This window comes from Heloderma suspectum, chromosome 6 (assembly GCF_057233095.1).
Source record: "Heloderma suspectum isolate Gila_16-S chromosome 6, 16-S_ref, whole genome shotgun sequence".
NCBI lineage: Eukaryota > Metazoa > Chordata > Lepidosauria > Squamata > Helodermatidae > Heloderma > Heloderma suspectum.
The window spans coordinates 128,127,131-128,153,727 of NC_139463.1; the positions used below are offsets into that span (position 1 = coordinate 128,127,131).

Genomic DNA, 26,597 nt, shown 5'->3' on the forward strand with positions numbered 1-26,597 from the left:
GGGATCCCAAACTCCAACCAGAGCTAAAGGAAACACAATTCTCTACCTTCCTCTCAAATTCAACATGGGGTTTGGTTGAGAGATTCAGAGAAGACACTCCCCCAGCATCTCAAAAAGAGGAACACCTCCCCAAGAACTAGCTAAAACTGGGCTAGATGAAACAACTATCAGGTGGATCCACAGTTGGCTACAGAATCGGACTCAAAGAGCGCTTCTCAATGGGACCTTCGTAAACTGGGGGGAAGTAACGAGTGGGGTACCGCAGGGCTCAGTCCTGGGCCCAGTGCTCTTCAACATCTTTATGAATGACTTGGAGGAGGAGGTGCAGGGAATGCTGATCAAATGTGCAGTTGACACAACATTGGGCGGGATAGCTAATACTTTGGAAGACAGAAACAGAATTCAAAGTGATCTGGATAGACTGGAGCGCTGGGCAGAAAACAACAGAATGACATTGAATAGGGATCAATGCCCAGTTCTGCACCTTGGAAAAAGAAACCAAATGCACAGGTACAAAGATTGGGGATACTCGGCTCAACAATACTACAAGCGAGACGGATCTTGGAATTGTGGTAAATCACAAGCTGAATATGAGTCAACAGTGTGATGTGGCTGCAAAAAAGGCAAATGCTGTTTTGGGCTGCATTCATAGAAGTATTGCTTCCAAATCCTATGAAGTCCTAGTTACCCTCTACTCAGCACTGGTTAGGCCTCATCTGGAGTACCGTGCCCAGTTCTGGGCACTACATTTTAAGAAGGATGCAGAGGGTTCACAGGAGGGCAAGGAAGATGATCAGGGGACTGGAAACAAAGCCCTACGAGGAGAGACTGAAAGAACTGGGCATGTTTAGCCTTGAGAAGAGAAGACTGAGGGGAGATAGGATAGCATTCTTCAAGTATTTGAAAGGTTGTCACAGAGAGGAAGGCCAGGATCTCTTCTTGATCATCCCAGAGTGCAGGGCACGGAATAATGGGCCCAAGTGACAGGAAGCCAGGTTCTGGCTGAGCATCAGGGAAAACTTCCTGACTGTCAGAGCAAGATGACAATGGAGCCAATTCCCTAGGGAGGTGGTGGGCTCTCCCACACTGGAGGCATTCCAGATGAAGCTGGACAGCCACCTGTCAGGGATGCTTTGACCTGGATTCCTGCATTGAGCAGGGGGTTGGACTCGACTGTCTTATGGGCCTCTTCCAACTCTACTATTCTATGATTCTATAATGGATCTCAGAGGCACCGAGTAGAGTGGCCTTCCCCAACCTGGTGCCCTCCAGATATGTTGGACTGCAACTCCGATCATCCCATAGGGCATCCTGGCTGGGAATGATGCAAATTGTAATGCATCTGGAGGGCACCTGGTTGGGGAAGACTGAAGTAGCAAAACATCTGTAGTCCTAGACATAATTTATCTGGATCTCGGATTGGACAGTCACTATTCCTTTGGAAAGAAAAAAGGTTCACAGTTCCAGGTACAAAGGAGAACTGGAACCCCTCCTGGTGTGGAATTTGGCATCCCATCCCTTAATTTGGCCCCTGGAACCTTGTGGTGGAGCCTCACCACTTTCAGCTTCAGAAAAGAAAAATGGAGGATGAATGGAGGAAGGCTGTTACAATTATAGCACCAAACTCTTCCACCACCAGCAACCCCACCCCCACCCCCAGGCAACATTCCCTTAATTTTGGTTTATAAGATACATTTTTTTAATAAAAAGCAACATCACCACCTTCAATATGAAGGTTAAAGACATGATACAAAAGAAGCAGCGCTCGGTTATGACATCACAGGCCTGTTCCTATGACATCTATCAGCGCCCACATTATTATTCAGAGGCACATTGTTTTGATGTCAGTACAGTGAAACTAGAAATCTCCTTTCACCAGCTCTAGCTCCTCTGCAGTTGCATCCCACTATCCCAGCACAGCAGTCACACAGAGATGACATCACAGCTAACATCACAGAAAGAACAGCTGGGTTTTGCTGTCACACCACAATGACATCACAGTCAAGTGCCCAGGATATCCTTAGTCTTTTCCAAGCTACTCTTGGTCTTACATGGCCAGTGCCCTTAAAGGCAACATGAAATACCCACCATCCAAGGCTTCACTTTTTCCTCTCCTGTGACATCATCACAATGAATGACATCATCAGAAAGTGCAGCGTTTTCTGATTGTCAAACGGTTATATTATCACAATGGTTCATCCCATATTCAGGGCATTTCCATTAAAGCTTCTTGCTCCAGGATGATTGGGCAGAGGTTATGCTGTCACTCCTGCTCCCGGTGACATTACACAGCGGCTAGCTTCCTCCCGCTTTGCACGGATATGACATCATCTAAAAGTTCCACTCTTCTACAGGTGACACTGACAAGTGCTTCAACATGCCGACGCCAGTCGTTCTTTGGCTTTTAGGCCACGGAGAGTTAGGGGTGGCACCCTCAAGCGCACAGGAACCCCAGCTCCGTCCCCCTTGTCATAGGTCAGCTTTTCTTCAAGTAAGACTCCATTCCTCGGACAGAGCCTCAAAAGTATCGGCAACAAATTTTATAAGGCCTCTGGTGATTATCCCATACATGTTCTCCAAACAGGGCACCACTCTGGTGAGGCAAAGGTTTAAAAAAAGATGGCAGAGTGGTACAGCAAATCCACAACCTCCATTTCAGAAATCTAACTGCTAAACTTTAGTGTTCCTGCAATGGCAGCCATCTTGAAAACCAGGCAGTCCTTGGAAACAGTGAAAGAATTCCATGTCCTCTTCCCTCCCATGCACATTTCAGCCCAGCATCCATCTTAGAAGCACAGCAGCCATTTTGGCATCTCCAACAAACAGAACAGCCATTCCGAAGACAACAGAAGGGCTGCCATTTTGTGACACAACAGCAAAACTGGCAAATGTGAGGCCATCTTTGGCATTTCCACTATCCTGAGGGTTTGGAAGGCTACGTGAAGGCACCAATGCCTTGGAAGTTTCAGCAACCCACAAAGTGAGAGACCCAAACGACAGGGCCAGGGACGGAAGACACAGATTTTGGCAGCCATCTTTGCCAGTGTGGAGAGCAGCCACTTTGAAAGGATAACAAATCCCCAATCTAGATGTGGCCACTGGATAACTTGACTGGACCCCCCGCCCCCAAATCTACCATCTTCGTTGAGCCAGTCTAGGAGTTAAAATATCTTGGCAGCCCTTCCCATGAAAAAGATATTTGGAGGAGAATGAAAGAGAGCTGCTTATACCCTGCTGAATATGCTGCTCCACAACAGAAAAAGTGAAAAAGAAAAATGGGCCTGGGGGGCGGGGGGCGGAGGCAGCTGATGCCCCAAGTCAAGAGGCCACATCTTCAGAGCTCGATTCCTGGTCACTGGAGCCCCCAGGAAGGTTACAAAGAAATACACTTGATTCTTGTCCCTCGCGGCCTGGGATCAGTAACGTCCCCCCTTGGCTCCGACCGACGGGCCGCCTTTGCTCTGGGCGCGCATGTTCTGGACACTGGACAAGATCTTCTTTTGGTGCCCGGCCAAAGTCACCCCGATTCGCAGCAGATCTCTGCAGAGGGAAGCCAAAGAAGGCGCAGAGGTCAGAAGCGGCATTTCCTCCCCTCCCTTGCAGCCCTCGCCCTGCCCACGCTGCCCCCCACCCCAAGGGCCCTTTGACCAACGGACTCCCTCTGGCATTGCACACGCACTCACTCAGTGGAGAGCTGGCTGACCAGTTCGAAGGAGGTGAAGCCCGCATTGGCGAAGTTGTCTTCATAGCGGCCCATCTTGAGGGCTCGGAGCCAGTCGCCCACAGACCCGAAGGAGGAGTGGTGGGGGAGCCGCTGGTCCAGGAGTGGGTGCGACGGCCTGGGAGAGAAGGAGGGAAAGGGAGGTCCCCGCAGGGTCACCAGGGCTGGGGTGGAGGTGGGGAAGGAGTCCAGCATCCCTCGCGAGAGGCCCTGGACGGTGCAGCTCGTAGCCAGGACTCCAGGGTCCCCGAGGCAAGGCTGTCGGGCTCGGGGCAGTTCTTAGGGAGAGGAGACAAGATCCACTGCACTCGGCAAAGGGAGGGGGAGCCCGGGCGGACCCTCCGGGGCTGCGGGAGGGGCAGAAAGTAGATCCCCAGATGTTTGGGCCTTCAGCTCCCAACCTTCCTGACCACTGGCCATGCTGGCTGGGAGACGGGTGCTGAAGTTCAAAACGCCTGGAGAGCTGCCTTCAGCCCACCCCTGGCCAAGACCAGCTTTCTGCAGCCTTGTGCCCTTCACATGTTTTGGACTACACCTCCCAGCATTTCTGACCATTGGCCCTGTTGGCTGGGGCTTATGGGAGTTAGCCCCAAGCATCTGGACAGCACCAGGCCAGGGAAGGCTGCTCTAGACAGCCTTCCCCCACGCGGTGCCCTCCAGATGCTGGCATCCTCTGTGCTGGCTGGAGGCCATGGCCGTAGTCGTCCGAGACATCTGGAGGGCCCCAGGCTGGGCAAGGCGAGGCCCCCGGGATGCTCCTCACGACACAGGGCTGCTCATGCATCGGCTCAGGAGGCACTCTGTGGCGGGTCAGGGAGGCGCCCGATGCAGACGTCACGCCTCCGGCTCGCCCTCGGCCCGTCCCCGGCGTTCTCTTCCAGAGGAGAGAGCACCTGACCTCCCGGAGAGGTCAGAGAGAAAGGCTGCCACCTGGAGGCAGGGCCGGCATCTTGTGGCTCTCCAGATGCTTTGATCATGTTTTGACCATGCTGGCTAGGGCTGACAGGAGCTGCGGCCAAAACATCTGGAGGGCCACCAGTTGCCCACCCCTGGGATAGGCACCATGGACATCTGACTGTGTCAAGAAGCCCTCAGACATCGCTTCTGCCCACGCATTTTGGAGATCTGATCTTGGAGGGTGGGGAGGCAGGGGCACCTCGACTTACCCTCCGTTGCCGCGTGAGACAATCTTGAGGCTGGCCGGGTTCCGGATCAGCTTGTCCAAAGAGCTGACGATCTGGGCAAAGCGGGGCCGGGCGTTCCGGTCCTTCTGCCAACAGTCAAGCATCAGCTGGTGCAGCGACGTCGGGCAGTCGGTGGGGGGCGGCAGCCGGTAGTCTTGCTCAATTGCATTGATCACCTGGGACAGAGAGGGACATGGAGGGAGGGTCACAGGGACTCCAAATCTGCCTCTGGGGATGGGGGAGGAGACCTTTCCTGTCTGGAGCCCACCCAGAATCTGGATTTTGAGCCTGGGGGAGAGGGGGAGTTTCCTCAGAAAATGGGATTGGGGCAGAGAAAATTGTGGCGGGGGGGGAAGGGACGTATGTCTAAATTGCACATATTATAACAGAAACTGGGAGGGTTCAAAAGCAGAGAAAGGTTCCCTGGAATGTTGGTACCTGTTTCTCGGAAAAAACCTTATGTAAAAGTTAGGCAACAAGTACCAACTGTTATGTAGACTGTGTGGACAATTAAGAGGGTTAAACTTCTGTTTGTTATATGTGATGCCCTAGCTGTTTTTTGTTGCGTGTCTGTATATCTGTATCGGGGTGTTGAACCTCAGGACTGTGGGCTAAATCCAGCTCATCCAGTCTGGCCCTTGGAAATTACTCAGGTGGCTGCCCACGCCTTTTCCCCCAGCCACTGACTGTTGGGTCGTTTCCCGGCTTTGGCGCAGTGTTTTGGCGTTCGAAAAGTTTGAGATGCTTCTCCTCAGGCTGAGGGCCTGGCAGGAAGAGGCTGAAGCCGCAACAAGTGGGCATCGGGGGCATTTTTGGCCCCACCCCTTTGCTCCTACTCCCTTTTCCCTTTGGCCTCGCCTGCCCCAGAAGGCGGCCCCCGACTGCTGCTCTGAAACAGAATTTGGCCCTTGGGCAGTGGGAGGTTCCACAGCCCTGATCTGTATCAATGTGTATGTGCGTATATCGACCTATCTTAAAATGTGGTCTTTACTGAGACAATGTGCTATGTATATTACATGGTATCTCTTTGTTTTTAAACTGTTTTCTACAATAAAACATGCATTAATGAAGAGGGAAATGGGTCTGGGGGGGGTTGCCCATCTGAAGGAAAGGTGGGGCAGCTAGGACAAGGATGGCAACCAGCCTCCATGATCCATAGCGCAGAACACTGCCAGGGGAGCAAGGCCCCCGGTGGGGAAGCAGAAGCCTTATCAGAGAGACTTTCCGGAGGGGGGTGTCAATGCAGCCGTGCCCACCCCCACCAGAGCGTGCCCTGAAGCAGCCTGGTGCAGGACCCAGCACTCACATCCTGGTTGGACATGTCCCAGTAGGGCCTCTCTCCAAATGACATCACTTCCCACATCACGATGCCGTAACTCCAGACGTCGCTGGCGGAGGTGAACTTGCGGAAGGCGATGGCTTCTGGGGCTGTCCACCGGATCGGGATCTTCCCGCCCTGAGGAGAGATTTGAGGGGGGGTGCAGGGAGAAGAATCAACCAGGGAGCACACAAGGGCTGTCAGAGTTATCCATAACAGTCAAATGAGTTCAAATATCTATGTATCTGACCTCCAGATTCCTCAGCAGACTGGCTTTTTCTGCATTGCACAGATTCCATGGACTCGCAGAGCAATTTTTACTGGGTTTCCCCCCCCCCCTGCAAATTCACACTTGTGCTAATACACATCAGCACTCATGGGCACTTGGGCTAATGTGCATTAATAATATTAGCGCTATTAGCTAATATGCTAATACGTGGAATGAAATACTCATAGATCCCTAAAAAAAACCCCCTTCAACGAGTGGGATGATGGAACAAAAGACACTTGACAATCGGTGAAACACAGACAGATTTACCAAAATCCGTACATCCCTAGAGGAAGCACGAGGGAAGCGCCGCCCTTCCTGAATTCCAGGCCTGAACTCGCGCCCTGGACCAGTGAGGAGGCCTCACTCCATCTGAGGCACTGCCAGCTCGTCAGGCGTCCCTGCTCCGCCGCAGAGTCACCCCTTGGCTCTAGCTGACACAACACAGGACTCCTGGTCTCCCCCGTACCTGGGAATGATGGGAGTTGCAGCCCAACACATCTGGCTGGGAATGATAGGAGCTGCCAGCTAACACATCTGGAGGGCACCAGGTTGGGGAAGTCTGCCCTGCCCTGATGCGCCCCCTGCTCCTCCAAAGAAACCAGATGTGGTGGTGCTTTAAAAGGGGATTAGACCCATCCGTAGGCAAAGAGAGGCCTGTCCACGGCTGTCAGTCATGAGAGCTCAGTGGGAGCCCCATATACAAAGGCCGTGTACCGCTGACTACCAATTGCAGGGAGGAGACAAGGAAGGGCAGCTTCCTTCCTGGCCTGCATGTGGACGTCCCAGAAGCATCTGGTTGGCCCCATGGCAAGGAAGCCAGAAGCTGAACGAGACAGCCCTTTGGCCTAATCCAGCAGGGCTCTCCTTATGTTCTTGCCTGCGCCTTGCTTTCCAACCTGACTCCCTGGTGAGGGGCTGTGGCTCAGCGGTGGAGCCCCTGCTTTGCAGGCAGGAGGACCCAGGTTTGATCTTTGGCATCTCCTGGTAGGGCTGGAAAAATTCCTGCCTGAATCCTTGGAGAGGTGCTGCTGCCAGTCTGTGTTGGCAATACTGGGCCTGGTGGACCCAGGGTGTGACTCAGTAGAAGGCAGTTTCCTATGTTCCCCTTCTCCCAGAGAACCCAGAGCAATCCAGCCCCCCATTTAACCAGGAGACTCCCTCCGTCTCCCAGACAACTCAGGGGTCCTGGCTCATGTGATTCCCCCCCCCCCCCCCCGCCTCCCAACCCTTCTGTGAAAGTAGGCCTGACTAGGCCTCGTAAGTAGTTTTGGTTCAGGCAAGGTGCCTGATGGGATTGATTGAGTGTGTGTGTGTGTGTGTGTGTGTGTGTGGGGCCATGAGAAGGTAATTGTAACTTGCTCATAAGCAAGAAATTCCTATCCACCGAAGTAACTCATCCCTAAAGATAGGAAGGCCGCTGTGCTGATAAGCCTGTGCTGAGTACTAATTGGGTTCTGAGCATGCGTAGTGTATTTTCTTTGTTCTCCAAATTTCAGTCTGAATAAATGAATCCTGTTTCTTTTATTTGGGAGAGACACAGTTTCGTCTGTCTCTCCCGCTGCCGTGATGTGCTTTAATAAATTTCTGACTGTTCAACCTAACCTGCCTTGGATATTTCCTTAACAATTTGGTGGTGTGACTTGGATCCCAAATGCTGAGGAGAATCAAACCAATTTGGACCGCCATTCACTGAACATCCCAGAAGTGCGCACCAAGGTAAGAGACCTTTTGAAATCTCTGAGTCTGGGACTCAGCATGAGGCTGCCCATGGGACAATTCTGCCTTGGCTGACAGGGTACCGCCTTTAAAGAGGCAGTCAGTAATTTAAGCACTTGGCAAGTTTTTGTTTGTTTGGGGGGGTTACAGAGGTCTGTGGGATATAGCGTCAGGTGGATGAGAGTTGCCTTGTGTGAACTGAGGAAAAGACTAGAACGGGAGTTGCCTGGTATGAACTGAGGGGAAAAAACAGCAGGGCAAATTATCGTTGCTGGAACCTTGTGGGAATGGGTTTTCCTCCCTCCCTCCATGGTATGAGCTGGCTGTCAAGGCACCAGACCTCCTGAATAAGCCTTTCCTGAATGAACGGAGATTGCAGTGAGTGACCCGACCTTTCCTTCACTCCCTGCCATGGTATGAGCTCCCTAGACCATGAGTAACTGATTGTGCCTCCAATTCAGTGAGAGTCGATCTCTGACTGTACCTCGGCATTTGGCAGTGCCTTTCGTTTCTCGCAACCTGTGGAGACCTCCCGATTGTTTTCCTGTGCCCTCCTGTGCAAATTGAGGATGGGGTCGGATTCTTCCAAAGAAATTCCATAGCCCCAAAAAGGTTGCCTTCAATGTACCTGCACAGGAATTATGGACCTAAGACGTGCACATTTTGGACAAATCGAACTTGACCCATCCAAACAATTTCCCTTGGTTGGGACCTTTGATTTGGACAGAACTGTGCATTTAAAGGGAGCCTTGGAATCTTGAGGTCTAAGGTGGCACAGGGTCAATGAGAATGCATCCTTTGACTGGTATGTTGAGATGTCACCAAAAAAAAAGTCACCTAAGTCCCGGGGAGTGGAGTCTTAAGGACTCCCAAGAAAAACTGAAAGACCAGGTCAAATTTTGAAACATCAGAAAAGCCACAAAAAATTTATAAAAACAGTGATCACTTGTTAAAATCCTAATTGTGCTAGCATGAATCAACTCAGGTGAGTTATTTTGCCCCAAGAAGTGTGCACTAGATTAAAGGAACAAGTAAACTGGCCAAATCAAGAACCAGCTGATCTTAATACTTTAGAGCAAGTGCACATCAGATGCTGCAGAAAACGGATTAGGCTAAAAAAAAATAAAAATCAATTGTAAGCAAAACAAAAGTGAGACTACAGCAGACTACATGGATTGTCTAAAGACGTTTTTGAAAAAAATATTCAAGCATTGATGCCACTTTTCTATAGCCAAGCTAAGCATTAGAAAGATAAGTGACCCCGCCAGCCTGGCCGCTTCACACCTCCCAGCTGCTTCCCCCTCCTTCTCAAAACCTCTAAGACAGCTGAGAGGTTTGTAGCTTTTTCTTTCTATTGACCAGAGACCTTTTGGGTACACTTGGTTGCACTATCTTTGTTCCCTGACAGAGTATATTCAGATATTCCTGAGCCACTTCCCTGGTCTTCCAAAGCTGAATCTGCTTCCACTGCTCCAAAACAAGCACTGTTCTAAAACAACTTGGGCTCTTTTGTTAAAAAAAAAATAATCTTGTGCTCTTAGTGTGTTTACCTAAAAGCATGGAAATAAAAACTGACCGGTAACATATTACAGGACTTTCCTTGATTCTGCAGCCGCTGCCTTCCTTGTTCAAGCCTCTGAAAATATTGTGCTATGTCCTCCTTTAACTCTTTGTGTACCTCAGTGGCAGCTCTTCTACTTACAGCAAAGACTCGGCACCTGTCTCAATCACGCCTCTTCAGGTATGACATTTTGCTTCTCTCTAGCAGTTATATTACAGTGCAACGTTGTTCCACTCCAAATCCTGCTTCTTTGCTGCCTGATGCTTCTGAAAGTATCCCTTATGATTCTTTAGAAGTGGGTGAGCACCTAGCAAAGCCACGTCCAGACTTGTCAGATGAGCCACTGACTAATGTAGATTGTGTATATTTTGTGGACGGGTCTTGTCAAAGAAATGCTAAAGAGAGATGCTGCCTGTACTTCCCATGTTGTAATAGAACAAAATTATTTTGCCTAACTGTACTTCTGCTTAAGTGGCAGAACTTTTCGCCCTCTCTAGGGCTACTGTCTTATTCCTTTCAGCAATAAGCCAGTCTCCCATGGCAACTTTTGAAGATGTTGCACAACTCCAAAATCAGGCCCAAATGTTGAAAAGCAAAAGTGGAGACTGACTGGTTGTTCTCAGTACACTGATCATCTGTGGCGCTCCCTGGACGGCCGCCTGGTAGCTCCCCTGGTCCTTCTTCCCCACCTTGTAGTAGCAGATAAGAAGGGCAGAGTCAATTGAGTCAATCCCCTAAGAGGTGAAGGTGCCACAATGATTTAGATCAAGCAAGTTGCATAAATGTGGATAATGTGTTTAATGTACTCAGCAACTTTGTTTTTGCTTTTAGAGAAAATGTCTTTATATCTGTATTTGTGGCTATGGTTCTTGCCATGTGAGAGTGTGGGCTTTTTATTCCTCTTAGTCATCAAATGCCTGTCCTTTGAGTCTGCTAGACAGATTGTCCTAGATGCCACCTAAAACCTATAATAGCATCAGCTTCTCCCATGTAAATCAAGATACAATGACTGTGTGTGACTGGCAATAGAGAGTGAGTGTTGGATGAAGATCGTCTGTATGGTCATGTATTAGCTAATGTGTTTGAACATGTATTGTAGCTCAAGCTGTGTGTACCAGTAAGATTACTTCACAAAGAAGAAAATGCAAGCTAAACTGACTGTTGAGGGATGCTGCATGTGCTAGAGGGATGATGCATGAGCTAGAATGGTGCTGTCAAGACAAGAATGAGATTTTAAAGTGGTCTAAGTAAGTGTAAATGTTTATTGAAAGTCACTGGTGAGATATATTTGTACACTGAGGTAACAGTGGATTTGAAATCCTATGTGTTGTGCATTCATAGAATCATAGAATAGTAGGGTTGGAAGGGGCCTAGAAGGCCATCGAGTCCAACCCCCTGCTCGATGCAGGAATCCAAGTCAGAACATCCCCAACAGATGGCTGTCCAGCCTCGTCTTGAATGCCTCCAGCGTGGGAGAGCCCACCACCTCCCTAGGAAATTGGTTCCACTGTCGTATTGCTCTAACAGTCAGGAAGTTTTTCCTGATTCTCATCCGGAATCTGGCTTCCTGTAACTTGAGCCCATTATTCTGTGTCCTGCACTCTGGGATGATCGAGAAGAGATCCTGGCCTTCCTGTCTGTGACAACCTTTCAAGTACTTGAAGAGCGCTATCCTATCTCCCCTCAGTCTTCTCTTTCCAAGGCTAAACATGCCCAGTTCTTTCAGTCACTCCTTGTAGGGCTTTGTTTCCAGTCCCCTGATCATCTTCCTTGCCCCTCCTCTGAAACCTCTGCATCCTTCTTAAAATGTAGTGCCCAGAACTGGTCACGGTACTCCAGATGAGGCCTAACCAGTGCTGAGTAGAGGGGAACTAGTACTTCCCAGGATTTGGAAGCTATGTCCCATTGTTGTATTAGTTATTGTTATTTTCTTGTGTTGTCTTTTTGCTTTGTATATAGCCTAACAAGCTTAATGATAAATGATTTGTTTTAATTGTTTAATAAACGACTGCATATAGAATCTGTGAGAATTCAAGGGAGGAGTGTATTAGATTGTTTCAGAAAAATGGCAAGCAGTCAGATGTGAATTTGCCCAGAATCATATGCAGTAATAATGCAGTGATCAATAGCACAAGCACGCTGATTGGCTAAGAAGTTAGCAGTTTTCATGATTTTAGAGTTTGTTCTCATAGCCGTATTCACAAAGCCACATTTTTCCCTACTCAGAGAAGCTAAAATAATGCACCGTATTCACTCTTCACACTGTATACCTTCCATGTATTCCATGATAAGGAATGCTTCTTTCTGTACTGTGACAGAACTTATTTTGCTGCCAAAAGAGAAAGGCCTTGGTGAAGAGGGGCCAGCAGTGTGTGTACTTTCTGACAGTTTTCTAACTTAGTGAGACTTGCTGTATAAAATCCTGAGTGAATTAGTCTGTTATCTGTTCTCATCTAAGAGAAAGAAAGTGCACCATCTGCTCAGATAACCAGCCCCAGAGTATGGCACCCTGTCACTCCCCTGGAAACCAGAGTGACTAAACTGAGAGTTAAGAGATGTGTATGCTTTCTTTTAACATGCTAATATTCAAATGAAGAAATGTTGTTCTTTTAAATATGTATTAGTAGTTGTGTGTACAAAACTCTGCAAATTCAACAGCATTTCCAGTGCCCCTACCATCCCCAGCCAGCAGGGCTGGTAGAAAAAAAAAGAATGAAGACTTAAAGAACAAATTACCCAAAATCTGTACTAAAGCTGGACTTAAATGGCCAGATGCTCTACCTTTGGCCCTGATAAACATATGTGCCACTTCACACTGACAAACTGTGCTCAGTGCCCAGGAGATCCTTATAAAGAAGCCCATGAGACTCCTGTCTTCAGCACTTATTAAAGAACATCATACTAACTTACATGTAAGGGATGAGAGTGTGTTGAACTATTGCCAAGCATTAATGAAGTGTGTGAAGGCTTTCCATTCACAGGTCAAAAAGTGCTTCTGGACGTTTCTACAATACAGTGTCACAACCTGTAGCCTAGAGATTGAGTCTACATCAAAGTCCATCAGAAGAAGTCTTCCTTTGGGCCTCATGGGAGAAGATCCCAACAGGTGCTGTTGACCACCACACTGCTTGAAGCTGCAAAGACAGCCTACCTGGATCCCACATCCCACTGCAAGAAAGTGTTGCCCCCTGGAGACGACGTGCCCCAGAACCAGACAATGCTAGATGTGCCCTAATACAGAGTTCATCAGCCCTCTGAGTCGCTTTGGACCTGGTTGCCATCATGGTACTGGCTTGCTGCCCTTTTTCCTGCTATCGTGTAAGATCTTCTTAGACTTTTGGCACTTTGGCCTCCTCTGGATTACAAAATAGCCACCTCTAAAGGACCAGTAATGAGGCAAGCACTTGCTGGCAAGGTGAGCATAAGTCTAACAGTGAGCTCAGCTCCTGTTAGTGAAGAAAGAGTTGTCTCAGCCTCCACCAGAGATACATTTTCATGATGTGGCCCACCTGCATCCTGGTCCTGCTTGACATCTTTAGTTGCGTGAAAGCAAGTAACACTTTCCCGAAAGTTTTTGAACCAGATTCAAGTAGACTTGAATGTATCCAGCTGCTAGATCTGCAGCCATGTGCCAGTCCATGCTCATAGAAGCATACCAATGATCCCAATTCCACAAAATGAGACTAAAATGATTAAACCCTATTACTTAGATCTACCAGAAACAGCCACCTAGCAAGATGTACAATGTAATAAGCATAATTGTTGTTTGTATTGTTTTGTTCCATGTGATCATTTGATTTGATTAAATGTTGTATCAAATTCCTTACTAAAAGTATACATAAAGCTGAACTGCACCAGATGGTCAGTAGAATGCAAAGAGAAATGTGAAAAGAACAGAGAGAGGTAAAGAGATAGAACAACTGACAACAATACAAGCATGGATGGTGAGCCTGACAGGCTCAAAGGGGGGATTGTGAAAGTAGGCCTGACTAGGCCTCATAAGTAGTTTGGTTCAGTCTGTATAAATGCATCCTGTTTTCTTTTGGGAAGAGAGACACAGTTTCGTCTGTCTCTCCCATGGCCGTGATGTGCTTTAATAAATTTCTGACTGTTCAACCTAACCTGCCTTGGATATTTCCTTAACACTTCCATATCGGTTGAGACCGCCTCATTTCGCAACACATGAGCTGGTTGCTGGTCCAGGCAATGAAAGAACTGGGAAGCCCGAGGGAGGGAGGGAGGGAGGGAGGGAGAAAGAAAGAAAGAAAGAAAGAAAAGAAGGGCAAGCATGGGGGAGGACATTTTTAGACAGAAAAAGGGAGCAGCTGTGCTTACCAGGGAGCTGGTGTAGGTGGGGTCAGATGAATTCTCTTCAAGGAAGCGAGACAGCCCGAAATCGGAAACTTTGCAGACGAGGTTGCTGTTCACTAGGATGTTGCGGGCAGCCAAGTCTCGGTGCACGTAGCTCATGTCGGAGAGGTAGCGCATGCCTGATGCGATCCCTCGGAGCATGCCCACCAGCTGGATGGGTGTGAACTGACTGTCGTTCAACTGCAGGCAAGCAAGAGAGAAAGCCGTTTAGGGGCACAACGGCTGGGCAGAAGCTCTTTCCTCTCAGAGACGCAAGTGAAGATCTTCAGCATCCCCAGAACAGTTAAGCAAGAAACACAACCTCCCAGAAAGCTCATGCTGAATTCTAGGACTTCTATGCACCCATCACATTGTAGACTCGTCTTCAGCATAAACGGAGGAGATTGCTAGAAGCTCGAGGGCTGGTTTTAGTCAGGCTTCCTCGCCGCACAGTCAGAAGGAAGGACTCCTTCTCCCAGCGCACAGCTAAACTATGGAACTCGCTTCCACAAGTGGGTGGCAACAGCCGGCAAGGCTTTACAAGGGGACTAGTCTCATCCTCCCTGGGTTCGTCAACCAACAGCTGCTAGTCCTGATGGCTCTGTGCCACCTCCAGGATCAGGGGGCAGGAACAATAAAGGAACGCAAATAGCGTCCACTAGGCTATTTGCGTTCCCCTTTTTTTTAACCGTTCTATCTTACGTAAATATTTACGTAAGATAAATCGGCGAAAAATAGGGAAAGCAAATGGCGGCCGCCGTAGCCGCTGCCATTTGCGTACGCTGCGGGTTTTTTTAGGTTAGCCGTGATAGGCTATGTAAATTCTTACATAGCCTATCACGGCTGTCTGGCTGGACACAAATGGCGGCCGCTACAGTGGCCGCCATTTGCGTCCGCACCAGCCTGTCTGCGGCTGGAAATCTGGCTGCGGACGGCCCTGGCTGGCTGTTCCGCGGCCTGGCTGCGGAGCGGAGCCGGCCATCGAGAATTCCGAGGGGGAGGAGCGGACCGCCTCCCCCTCTGTCGAGGATTCCGGGGGGAGGGACGGCGCGGCCCCCCCACCGCGAAAGATTCCGCGAAAAGGTAAGTGAGTTTTGTACATCCCTAGGAAATACTTGACTCTACAGGGTGTGTCTCAGATGTCCCCCAACCTGGCGCCCTCCAGAGGTGTTGGACTACAACTCCCATCACCCCCAGCCAGCTGTGGTCCAACACCTCTGGAGGGTGCCAGGTTGGGGGAAGGCTGGCCTATCTTGTTTCCAGCGCAGCTGACCCTTTGAGAAATTAACGTGGCAAGAAAACCTCTATCAGGTGCTCGGCTCATTCCCCAACCCCTGCCCCCCGTGGCTTCACTGCGCGCCAGGGCCAGGCCCGTACCCGGAGGAAGGAGTCGAGCGCCCCGTTCTCCATGAACTCCGTGATAATCATGACCGGGACGCTGTTGGTGATGACGCCGTCCAGGCGGATGATGTTGGGGTGCTCAAACTGGCCCATGATGCTGGCCTCGCTGAGGAATTCGCGGCGCTGCTTCTCCGTGTAGCCCCCTTTCAGTGTCTTGATGGCCACGTAGATCTCCTTCTTCCCGGGCACCTTCAGGAGGCCGCGGCACACCTCCCCAAACTCACCTGCAAGAGGCAGAGGAGTCAGGTGAGGAGGGAAAGGAGCCCAGGGAGGCGGCTGGGCGGGAACCGGACTATCGGGATGGGCTTTTAGGAGTTCCCACGGCATCGTGAGGCCCTCCCACGGCGAAGAGAAACAGGACTGCAGCTAGACGGCCGGGGCACCAGGACGGGGCCCCTTTCAGCTAGGGGATTTCTCCACTCCACACTCGCAAATGGGCCCAGTGGACAGACACGCCTCCCCAGGAATGGCTGCTTCATGGTCAGGAGGCTGAAAACACGGGGCCAACATTCTCAGCACTTTCACCAAAAGAGACTGTTCCCTCAAAGAAGGCAGGCAAGTTAAACCAGTCTGAAACCAGTTCAAGCCCGTAGCTGAACTATGTCCCCAGGTACCAGAGAAGGGAGGGGGCAGGCCCCCACCTGGAGCACAGAAAGCATCGGAAGCTGCTGTATGCCAGGCCAGACAAGGTGTCCCTCTGGGCCGACGCCCTCCGCTCTGACCGGCAGCAGCAATCCAGGACTCTCCTGTCGCCGGCTCCTGGATCCTTTCCCCCAGATTGAGCCTGGGCCCTTCCACATGCAGAGCTGGTGCTCCTCTGCTGAACCCCGGCCTGCGGGTCCTGGGGAGCAGACTCTTCACCACACTGGCTCAGGGGTTCCCTTCTCAACCAAAGGAATGGAGGATGGACTGACTACTGCCCCCTTTGTGCACAGCAGGGGGCAGAACCTCTGGCCCTTTGGGGGGGCCCCAAGCCACCCCAGGTCCCCAGATGGCCACTCCTCCTTCTGCTGGCCCCACCCCCTTTCCCCCAACCACCAGTCTCCCCCCCCCCCCCGGCTTCTCAAAGGCTGCCTCTCCTCAGGCTGAGTGGCTGGCAGAAAGAGTTTAAAAAACATGCTGGCATTTTTCATCCTGCCCCTTTTGCCTTTGCCCTCTCCCACCCCTAGAATGCGGCCCTCGAGAGCGTCTCTGAAATGGAATTCAGCCCTCAGTCTGAAAGAGGCTCGGTACCCCTGGTGCACAGAATTACTGGTAGGAAGGGGATGCAGTGGAGAGAAATGCTGCAAGGGGCCACAGTTCACTGCCAGGCCAGTGCTCCTTTTTAGCGAGGCGGCAAGGAATGACTCTCTCGCATGATTATTTCAGGGTTATTATTTTGGGAATGATGTTATGTTGCTTCTGCCTTTTTGGCTTTTTTGTCTGTTTCACTGGGTTCTACTAGCAACCCTGATTTGTTTTTATTATCATGCACGGCTTTATTCTTTTGGATTTTAAGGTGCCTTGAATACTTTACAGAAAGGTCAGAGATCAGATTTGATAATAAATGAACTCAACCAAACTAACCTGACTCTGCAAAACAGAGGGGGAAACAGAACCTGCCTGTGAAGACAGGCATGGAGCCCTGAAAGCTTCCTGGAGCTATTGCTGTTTGTCTCTGTTCATATGAAGGGATTCCAGACCAGCGGGAAGCACGTTGGGGAACCAGAATGTTTGACAGAAGGCACAAGGAACGGGGCTTGGGTACCTCCCCTAACCAGCTCTCTAGAGTGACTTGAAGAAAGATGGGAAGAGGGATGGTTTGGTCCCTTCACTGCCTCCACATAAGGCAGGGGTGAGCAACTGGTGGCCCTCCAGAGGTTTTGGCCCTCAACTGCCACCATCCTGCTCCCTTAGCTATGCTGGCCAGGACTGGGGGGAGCTGTAGGCCCAAACATCTGGAAGGACACAGGTTGCCCACTGGGGCTGACACGTGGAGGGCCTTTGCCCAGCACTGGTGCTCTTACCCGCACCAATGACCTCCTCGATCTTGACGTAGGAGACGTCGATCTCTTTGGCAAATTCCCGCACGGCCTCGTTCGGGTCCTCGTAGGTGAAAGGGTCGATGTAGACCTTGGTGCCTGTGCAGGGGGTGGGATGGTGGAGCCATTAGCAAAAGGTCCCTTCCAAGAATGACAGACAGACGCAACGGATCCTAGATTTGGGGTCGGGCCCCATGGACCCAGGCCAACCCCCCCCCCCCCCGTGGCATCTCTAGGGATTAAGACAGGCGCACGCATAGGGAACGTCTGGGCCTGCTCCAGTGGGACTTCCCCCTCCCACTATCCAGGAGATGAGAGGGGAAGTGGGCTCATTCCACCAGCCCTGCTGAAAGTCTACTGAAGTTTTTCCTCTTCCCTCCCCGTCCCCTTTTGCTTGTGTGGATGTGCCCAATCTCATCTGATCTCGGAAGCTAAGCAGAGTCAGCCCTGGTTAGTGCTCGGATGGGAGACTGCCTGGGAATCAGGCTTCCTGCACTGAGCAGGGGGTTGGACTTGAAGGTCTTGTAGGCCCCTTCCAACCCTATGATTCTATTCTATGATTCTGTGATCCTCCACCAGTCTTGGGAGAACCTTCTGTGGCGGTAAAGGGTAGCATGCTCTCACTAATCCCCTAAGGCCCCTCCCACAATCCCCATGGCTCCTCCCACTGGCCCCATCTCACACTCACCGTGGCCAATCAGGTACTGTCCAGGCTTGTCTGAGTATTCCGGTTCACGGGACCTGGAGGAACCTTGACGCCTGCCAAAGGGAGGCAAGGGGGTCACGACAAAGGCAGCGCCTAGCTCCTCCCGCAGCCGCAGCCGCAGCCACAGCCACGGCCCCCTGGCTCCACCCCCTCGGTCTCCTTAGCTGCTCCTACGTCCTGGTAGGTCATCCCAGCACTCCCAAAGCGACTGGCTCCTTCCTCCCGCTGCCATTTTGGTCTCGCCCAGTTCATTAAAAGAAAACTCCCTCCCGCTCCCTCTCTCTAGCTCCTTCCATGCATTCAAGCCCGGACGGCCCTCCTGCTATCTCAGGGTGTGAAACCGCAGCCCAGCGGGCCAGATCCAGCCCACCTGGGGTTCCAACCCAGTCTCCCGGGGTGCCCAGGTGGCCCCACCCCTTCCCCAGACCCCACCCCCTTTCCCCTGACCGCTAGTTGTTTGGTGCTTTCCTGGCTTCGGTGCAGTTTCCCCCCCATTCCACGAGGTTGAAATGCCTCTCTTAAGGCTTCGCGATGGCAGCCGGCGCTTAAAAATACAATACGGTGGTACTTGAGGTATTTGGGGCCTTGGGCCCTGCCCTCCTTTGGAATGTGGCCCCCAAAAGCTTCTCCCAAGGGGAATTCGTCCCTTGGGCCGAAAGAGGCTCTGCACACCAGGTTCAGCCCCTCCTAAATCCCATTCTGGGCACGCATTGCTGCCTGCCATGCTCCTCCCACATGCCCTTGGCCCCTCCCACCCCTCAGTGTTGGGGTGCAGCGCCATACCGGAGGCAGACGATCGCCACAATGACCACCGCCAGGACCAGCAGTGCCCCCAAGGCCGCGGTGCCAACAATAAGCGCTAACTTCTCCGTGCTGCTTCCTGACTCTGCACGTGGTGGAGAGAGAGGGAGAGATTGGGGTGCAGTGGGTTGGTGAGAACCAGGAGCATGGCTAGGCGCTGAAAAGATTTGGGGCCCAGGCCCACGGGACACAAATCTGTATATGCTAATTTGTGCCTATATATGCAAATCAGAAACAATTTCTAAGATTTATTTAAATTTCACAGGACGCAAAGCCAGCCAATTAATTTCTCATCCAAATCTTTTAAAGTAAAATAAATGCTTCAGTTAATTTGAACCCTGATCCAGATTATCCCAAGTCAATGGGAAAAGTTTTTTTCTCAGTTTAGTTGCCCTGCAGGGGGAAATTTCTTTTTTGGGGGGAGGGGGTGTTGCAGCATATGGGAAGGGAAGAGTTAACTGTTCCCTTCCCAGCTGGTATCCCCCCTTGAAAACTTCCCCCAGCATGGCAATTAAGGTGATCATGATAAAACCTTCCTTTGGCCCCAGTGGCCACTCAGGGTTCTGGGGAAAAGATCCAGGCTGCTGGGAAATAGATTCAGGGCTGAGGCCCTGTGGGGCCACTGCAGCAAGGAATTAAGGGAAGAACAAAGCTCAATTTGGACGAAGACTTAAGAGTCAAGGGTCAGAAGCAGCACGAATATGGCCAGACAGTCAATCCGGAAAACGTGGCGGTGCAGAGATCTGCCTTGCCCAGTTCCTCCCTTGTTATTTTAAGGAAGCTCTCCGATTAAATGCTCTCTCGCTAGTAGAGTACTTTCTTGGCTTCGTCTTCACAAACTTGAAAAAATTGCATGGATTACTAGGGATGTACAGATTTTATTTAATCTGCTCTGTGTTTTGCGGATTGTCAGCTGTCTTTTGTTCCATCGTCCACTCATTGATGGAATCAGAGATTTCCCCCCTTCAGAAAAGTCCACGGAAAAGTCCACCACAATTTTTGCAACTTTTGCTGGCACCTAACATTTTGCATATTTTACTCACCTAAGCATATGATTAATGAGCAAAATGTACAAAAAACAGAACAAAAAGACTGCTACACTCCAGAGGCTGAAGGAAGATCAGAGATGCACAAAATGTTTGGGGTTGTTGTTATTTTTACAAAAAATTGCATATATATTGAAAATGAGTTTTGACCTTTGTCCCAATGAGCAAGAAAGAGTAACCAGAGCTGACTATTTAAAAGTTACATATATTTGAAAAAATATTTTTGAAAGTCAAGCAGGAAAACAGTGAATGACCTTTAGCTTATGAAAAATAAAAACATGCCACACAGGAAGTATCAAGATACGAATGATTTACAGAGAAAAGTAAATGCCAAAGAACACTACATGCAGATGTAAAATGTGAAACATGTAATGATTACAGAGAAAATACAATTGTAACCATGAACCACAAAGCTGTGTGATTATTACATACAAAGATTACACCATGCAAAATAAACTACAGTTAAACTTTCGCTGAGGCTTATTAAACAGCAGTATTAGGAATACTATATTAGAGCATGACACGGAATAGGTATGACATACAATAAGCTGAGGCTTATTAAACAGCAGTATTAGGAATACTATATTAGAGCACGACACGGAATAGGTATGACATACAATAAGCTGAGGCTTATTAAACAGCAGTATTAGGAATACTATATTAGAGCACGACACGGAATAGGTATGACATATAGCAGCCCCAATTAGCAGCTGTTTGAATTGTTACTTAGCTCCACTTAAACTCCCACCAGTCCAAACTAGTTAAATGCAATTCTTAAAGCTTCCAATTGTGTAGCAGTATAGTCCAAACTTTTAGAGGCTGGGAAGGGCAAAAATCAAATGGAAAATTATAGCTACCTATCCCAAGCAGAGATGTGAGGAACAGGCTCTTGTGGACCAAAGGAAAATTGGAGACCTTTCCCAGGGTCCAAGGTGTGGGACCCAGCAGAGTCCAGATGGGGTTGAAAGTGAAGAAAATGTTTTAAAATGGAAAAGGGTGGTGAAGTCTGGGCCTCACCAATGAGTAAAATCAAAAAGTGGGGAAAAACTGAATCTGTTCCAAGTTACTGAGGAGCCCAACATCTTGCCCCCAAAAGCTAGTGCAGAAATGATGGCCAGGTGAAGCCTTAAAAACTGAAAGAGGGATATGGTCAAAGTAAGACATTCCCTGTTCTTTCAAAAAGAAGGCAAACATGCAAACTCAAAGGCCCCCAAACTGGCAAAAAAATGGTTAGCAAAAACCAGAGCTATGCAAAACAGAGAAAAATAAAAGAAAGAAGTGAAAACAAAGTCCTTCTCTTAGGGTGCAGTTGCTTTCTGGTCCACTGACTCTCCTAAACTTTCCTGTCTTCTGATTGGCCTTTTTCCTTCTTTTCAGTTGCCAACTAGAAATTCAGTTCTGGACTGGTGAAAGATATGTTGGGTGAGCAGAAACCTGCAAAAATGGTCTTTTCCCATAGTTTCAGGCAGCTGATGTTACCCCAGGCCTTATCAGGGTACATGGGAACCCTCCAGACTCATGGAGCTGTGAGCTGTGAGGGGTAACAAACATTGTAACTTCTTGCCATACTGGTCCATTGCTCCACAGCTTGACCACAGCTTTGTCAGCATAACTGTCTGCATCTTAGGCTCCAGGCAGCAAGGATTTTCCACCCTCCAGGAAAGACCGGCTGGCTTGTGAACCTAAGTTTCACTCCCATTCCAGTCCATGGCTCCCTTATAAGCTCTTTGTCCCCAGCACTTAACCCACAAACGGGACCTGAGTAACATGTATCAGCCCATTTTCCAGTAATTCAACTAAATTTGCATACAATTCTAGAAAGTAAAAAAAATGGCCGGTGAGTCTGTGGAATCCCAGCGACTTGGAAGATGCCAGTCCGCTGTGGAATCCACGGGTCGAACTGACAGAAATCCAAAGTCATTTGGATCCAATTCAGATTTCTCTGACAACCCTATGGATCCGGCCAAGGCAGGCCTATTTTACACATTCCTTTTAAGCTCCAAGGATATCACCAAGCGTGGAACGGGTCAACATTGAGCATTTTTAATTTCACAGTACCCCATGACTTTATCAAGAAAGTAAGCCGGAGAAGAGGGGAGAAATGATTTTCCTTCCCCTTAGAAAGAATAAGAGTATTTAGCTAGGGTGCTATTTCATGTATCTTTTGTTGGGCTTAAAATTCTATTACACTTGTGTAAATAAATCCACCTTTTGTTTAAAGGTTCTTTGTTTTGCCCTGGCATTGTTCAGAGCTCTTCCCACCCACAAAAGGTGATCCTAAATGCTAGAAGTATTCTTTGTTGTTGTTCAGTCGTTCAGTTGTGTCTGACTCTTCGTGACCCCATGGACCATAGCACGCCAGGCCTTGCTGGAGAGCCCCAGTAAAGCAAAGCAGCTTCAGGCTGCAGCCCTGACTGCCTGGGGCAGCGCCTGCAGCACCTCTGTGTTCTGCACACTGTCAGCACGTGGCTGGTGACAAAGTAACACGAAACCATCTTTTACTCACCAGCTCCCTGAGTCTGGAAGGCCCGTTCGGGCCCAAAACCTCCGTAGCCAGCCTCAGAACGGGCTCGGACCTGAACACCATATATTGCTCCTCGACGCAACCCGGTCAGGGACACCCGGTTCTCAGAGGTCTTCACAAACATGGGCCCTCCGACACCCTGGAGCAGGAGGAGAGGAATGGGGAATCAGATCTTGACCCTCCATCAGCTCCCCAGAGAAAAAACAAACAGACCGGATCCCGTGTCTCCACATCCTTCTCTCTCAATTGACATGAATGAACCCAGTTTTGGCATTGCGGGCAGGTGGCTCTGAGGTCAGTGGGGTGGTGAATCTGCTCTGGGTTTCAGCCAGAACTCTAAAGGAGCTCTCCAAGGTGTGCAGCAGTTCTGACTCATTCTGACTGAACCCCGGAGCGGATTCACTGCCCCACTGACCTCGGAGCCACCCGCCTCCACTGGATTTTGGGAGCCTTTTGTTGCCTGTGCAGCAGCGCTGTTCTGAACGCTTTGTGAGCTGCAGCTCCCAGCCCCCCCACCAAGAACATCACGAGCTCCTCTTGAAACCCAGGGAGGGGAGTTCGCAACAGCCGCTCGCAATGCAGCGCACGATGCCGGGGCTGAGGTGCTCCCCTGCGCACGCGCGTCTTTGCGCTGCGCTTCTTTCAGATTTAGGAGCGAAGCCACATGACCAGCCGTCGCCCATGGCATGCATTTGTTGCTAGACTGTAGCACTTCATTCTGCAGGTGCAGGATGGGAGGGGTGGGAATACCTCCGCCACTGAAGAATTCTTGGGCTGGACTGCTATTGCCTTGCACCCACAGCTTCCCTCACCCCGCTGCCCCACACTCCCTGATGCCATGCATGTACGCACGATCCCTCCCTTTTCATCAGGGTTAATGAATCCAGAGCAACGACTGCCACCCTTCCCAGATCCACGTTCACCGTCACTAGGAGGGGTGCTCAGAATACCCAGTGGACAACTTTGCTCTTGTATGGAAAGGGAAACCCAGAGCCCTCTACTGCTGGAGCTTAAGGTGAGGTTGCTCAGGGTGTGTACACAGGGGTCCACCCCTTAACTCCCTGGGGTTGTCCTCCCCAACCTGGCGCCCTTCAAATGTGTCGGGCCATAATTCCCAATCCCCAGCCAGCATGGCCATTGGGGAGTGCTGGGAGTTGTAGGCCATTTTTCTGTCTAAACATGCATATTACCAGCCTGATTACAAGTACAAACATTGGCTAAGGAGGAACTGAATGGTCGTGCAAAGAGAACTGGAGGCGGCCTCCTCTCCTTCCTCCGCCCTCCCCCTTCTGCTCACCTTCTCATAATACTTGACTTCATAATCCAAAATGCTCCCCGTTGGTGGCTGGATGGACGGCCAAGCCAAGGTCACCCCATTGGGACTCACAGATGTCGGCTGGACCTCGGAAACTGGCTGGGGGACTGGGGAGAGAAGGGGGGATGGGTGTGAAAGTCCAGCTCACCTGCCACAAAAGGTGTAGGCGACCCCTTCACGCATCAAAGATTTATCTATGTATTTATTATATACTGCTAAATAGAATAAAATCCCTCAGTGGTCCACATAGAAATATGCACTGCGTACCCCCAGAGATGGCTTCCCATGCCCAAAAGAATTTAAGACCATAAGAAATGGGTGGGCGGGGCAACTGCTGAACCACCAATTCACACAGCAACTAGAAAAGCAGATCTGCTAAATGCAGTTCCGTTGGCAAGATGTCAGAGACCCTTTATTGCTCCAGGGTTAGCAGATGCTATCTTTACACCAGTTAAATCCACTTCTCTCCTTGCTTATCGAACCTTACCGAACATCTACATACATGGATCAATGCTATCATCATTGATAGCTGACGAGAGAGATTTGGATCCTGGGACCACGGGCTACACTTCCTGGAAGATGGGCTGTTGGCAAGGGACGGGTTGCACCTCACAAAGGATGGGAAGAATGTGTTTGGCCACAGCATGAAGAACTTCATCAGGAGGGCTTTAAACTGAATCCTACAGGGGAAGGAGATGTAATGTTGGGGGTAACAATGGACGTAGGCGCATGCACTGCAACAGAGAGAACAGCTCTGATAGCGCCCAATAATAGTCTTCAGACACATGTAGGAAGAAAGCCAGACCATGAAGCACATGGTCTTCGATGTCTATATACTAATGCCCAGAGGATGGGAAACAAACAGAACGAACTTGAACTCTTAAAACAGGAGGGAAATTATGACTTGATAGGTGTAACTGAGACTTAGTGGGATGACTCTCATGACTGGAATACAGCACTTGAAGGATATAACTTGTTCAAAAAGAGCAGGAGGAACAGAAGGGGAGGTGGGGTTGCACTGTATGTGAAAAATACATATCTCTGCACAGAAATACAGAAGGAGGAGCTTGGTAGCCCCATCGAGAGCATCTGGGTTGAAATACATGGAGCAAAGAATAAAAGGAACCTGGTGGTCGGAGTCTACTACCGGCTACCCAACCAAGGAGAAGACGAGGATGAAACTTTTGAAAAGCAAATAGCCAATGTTTTAAGGAAGCATGATGTAGTAGTAATGGGGGACTTCAATTTCCCCAATATTTGTTGGGAGACAAATTCTGCAAACCATGGCCCCTCCAGGAAATTCCTGACTTGTGTGGCGGATAACTTCCTCCTACAGAAAGTAGAGGAAGGAACTAGAGGATCGGCGATCCTTGACTTGATCCTAACCGACAGAGATGACTTAGTGGATAAAGTAGCAGTTACAGGAACTCTGGGGGAAAGCGACCATGTTGTACTTGAGTTCTTGGTTCTCAAGCAAAAGCTGAGTGTAGTCAAACGTGTACCCTGGATTTTAGGAAAGCTGATTTTAATAAACTCAGAACAATGATCAGTAAGGTCCCATGGCAAGCAATGCTAACGAAAAAAGGAGTCCAAGATGGGTAGGAGCTTTTTAAAAAGGAAATTCTCAAGGCACAATCACAAACAATTCCAACAAGAAGAAAAGGTGGAAGACAACAGAAGAAGCCAATGTGGCTCCACAAAAAGCTTAGGGATGACCTGAAAACAAAAAAGGACACACATAGGAAGTGGAAAGAAGGCCAAGTAACAAAGGAAGAGTACAGGCAGGTTGCACAGAATTGCAGAGATGGCGTCAGGAAGGCTAAAGCTGAGAACGAGCTGAGGTTAGCGAGGGTTGCTAAAAACAACAAAAACGCTTTCTTCAGCTACATGCATAGAAAAAGGAAGAGGAAAGAAATGGTTGTTCAGCTATTAAATAAGGATGGCAAAACGATAACAGATGACAAAGAAAAGGCAGAAGTGCTCAATTCCTACTTTGGCTCAGTCTTCTCCCAAAAGAGGGTCTATGAGCCCCCTGGCAAAGGTGAAGTACAGGCTGAAGGGGCAGGAATGCAGCTTGAGATCGATAGGCATACGGTCAAGGAACACCTAATTCCTTTGAATGAGTTCAAATCTCCAGGGCCAGATGAACTGCATCCTAGAGTAATAAAGGAACTGGCAGAAGAACTCTCAGAACCGGTGTCTATTCTCTTTGAGAAATCATGGAGGACGGGGGAAGTGCCAGATGACTGGAGGAGGGCTAATGTTGTCCCTATCTTCAAAAAGGGTAAAAAGGAGGAACCTGGGAACTACAGACCAGTCAGTCTGACATCAATCCCAGGGAAAATTCTGGAGCAGATGATAAAGGAATTCATCTGGAAGCACCTTGACAACAATGCCGTGATTACTCGAAGCCAACATGGATTTGTCAAAAACAAGTCCTGCCAGACAAATCTGATCTCATTTTTTGATCAAGTAACCTCCCTTGTAGACTATGGGAATGCTGTAGACATCATGTACCTCGACTTCAGCAAAGCTTTCAACGAAGTGCCCCATGATATCCTGATGAGCAAACTAGCTCAAAGTGGGCTAGATGAAACAACGATCCGGTGGATCCACAGTTGGCTACAGAATTGGACTCAAAGAGTGCTTATCAATGGAACCT

The 26,597-nt window shown here is 49.6% G+C and overlaps 1 protein-coding gene and 1 long non-coding RNA gene across 2 annotated transcripts in view; one reads left to right on the forward strand and one right to left on the reverse strand.

Annotated features, from left to right (window-relative positions):
- Window positions 1-1,679: 1,679 nt before the first annotated feature.
- Window positions 1,680-26,597, reverse strand: part of EPHB4 (EPH receptor B4) — a 47,529-nt gene continuing 22,611 nt past the window's right edge. The window contains exons 6-16 of the mRNA XM_084806830.1: window positions 23,918-24,042; window positions 22,603-22,759; window positions 19,033-19,135; window positions 18,232-18,302; window positions 17,529-17,642; window positions 15,499-15,746; window positions 14,107-14,322; window positions 6,212-6,361; window positions 4,888-5,081; window positions 3,684-3,839; window positions 1,680-3,540 (exon numbers count right to left, since the gene is read on the reverse strand). Coding sequence (XP_084662956.1) covers window positions 3,417-3,540; window positions 3,684-3,839; window positions 4,888-5,081; window positions 6,212-6,361; window positions 14,107-14,322; window positions 15,499-15,746; window positions 17,529-17,642; window positions 18,232-18,302; window positions 19,033-19,135; window positions 22,603-22,759; window positions 23,918-24,042 — 1,658 coding nt within the window. The 3' untranslated portion in view covers window positions 1,680-3,416. The remainder of the gene's footprint in view (window positions 3,541-3,683; window positions 3,840-4,887; window positions 5,082-6,211; window positions 6,362-14,106; window positions 14,323-15,498; window positions 15,747-17,528; window positions 17,643-18,231; window positions 18,303-19,032; window positions 19,136-22,602; window positions 22,760-23,917; window positions 24,043-26,597) is intronic.
- LOC146343183 (uncharacterized) lies at window positions 7,944-13,890 on the forward strand. Its single transcript, XR_014784008.1, has 3 exons — window positions 7,944-8,210; window positions 9,803-9,951; window positions 12,753-13,890. It is a non-coding gene; the product is annotated as an uncharacterized LOC146343183 (long non-coding RNA).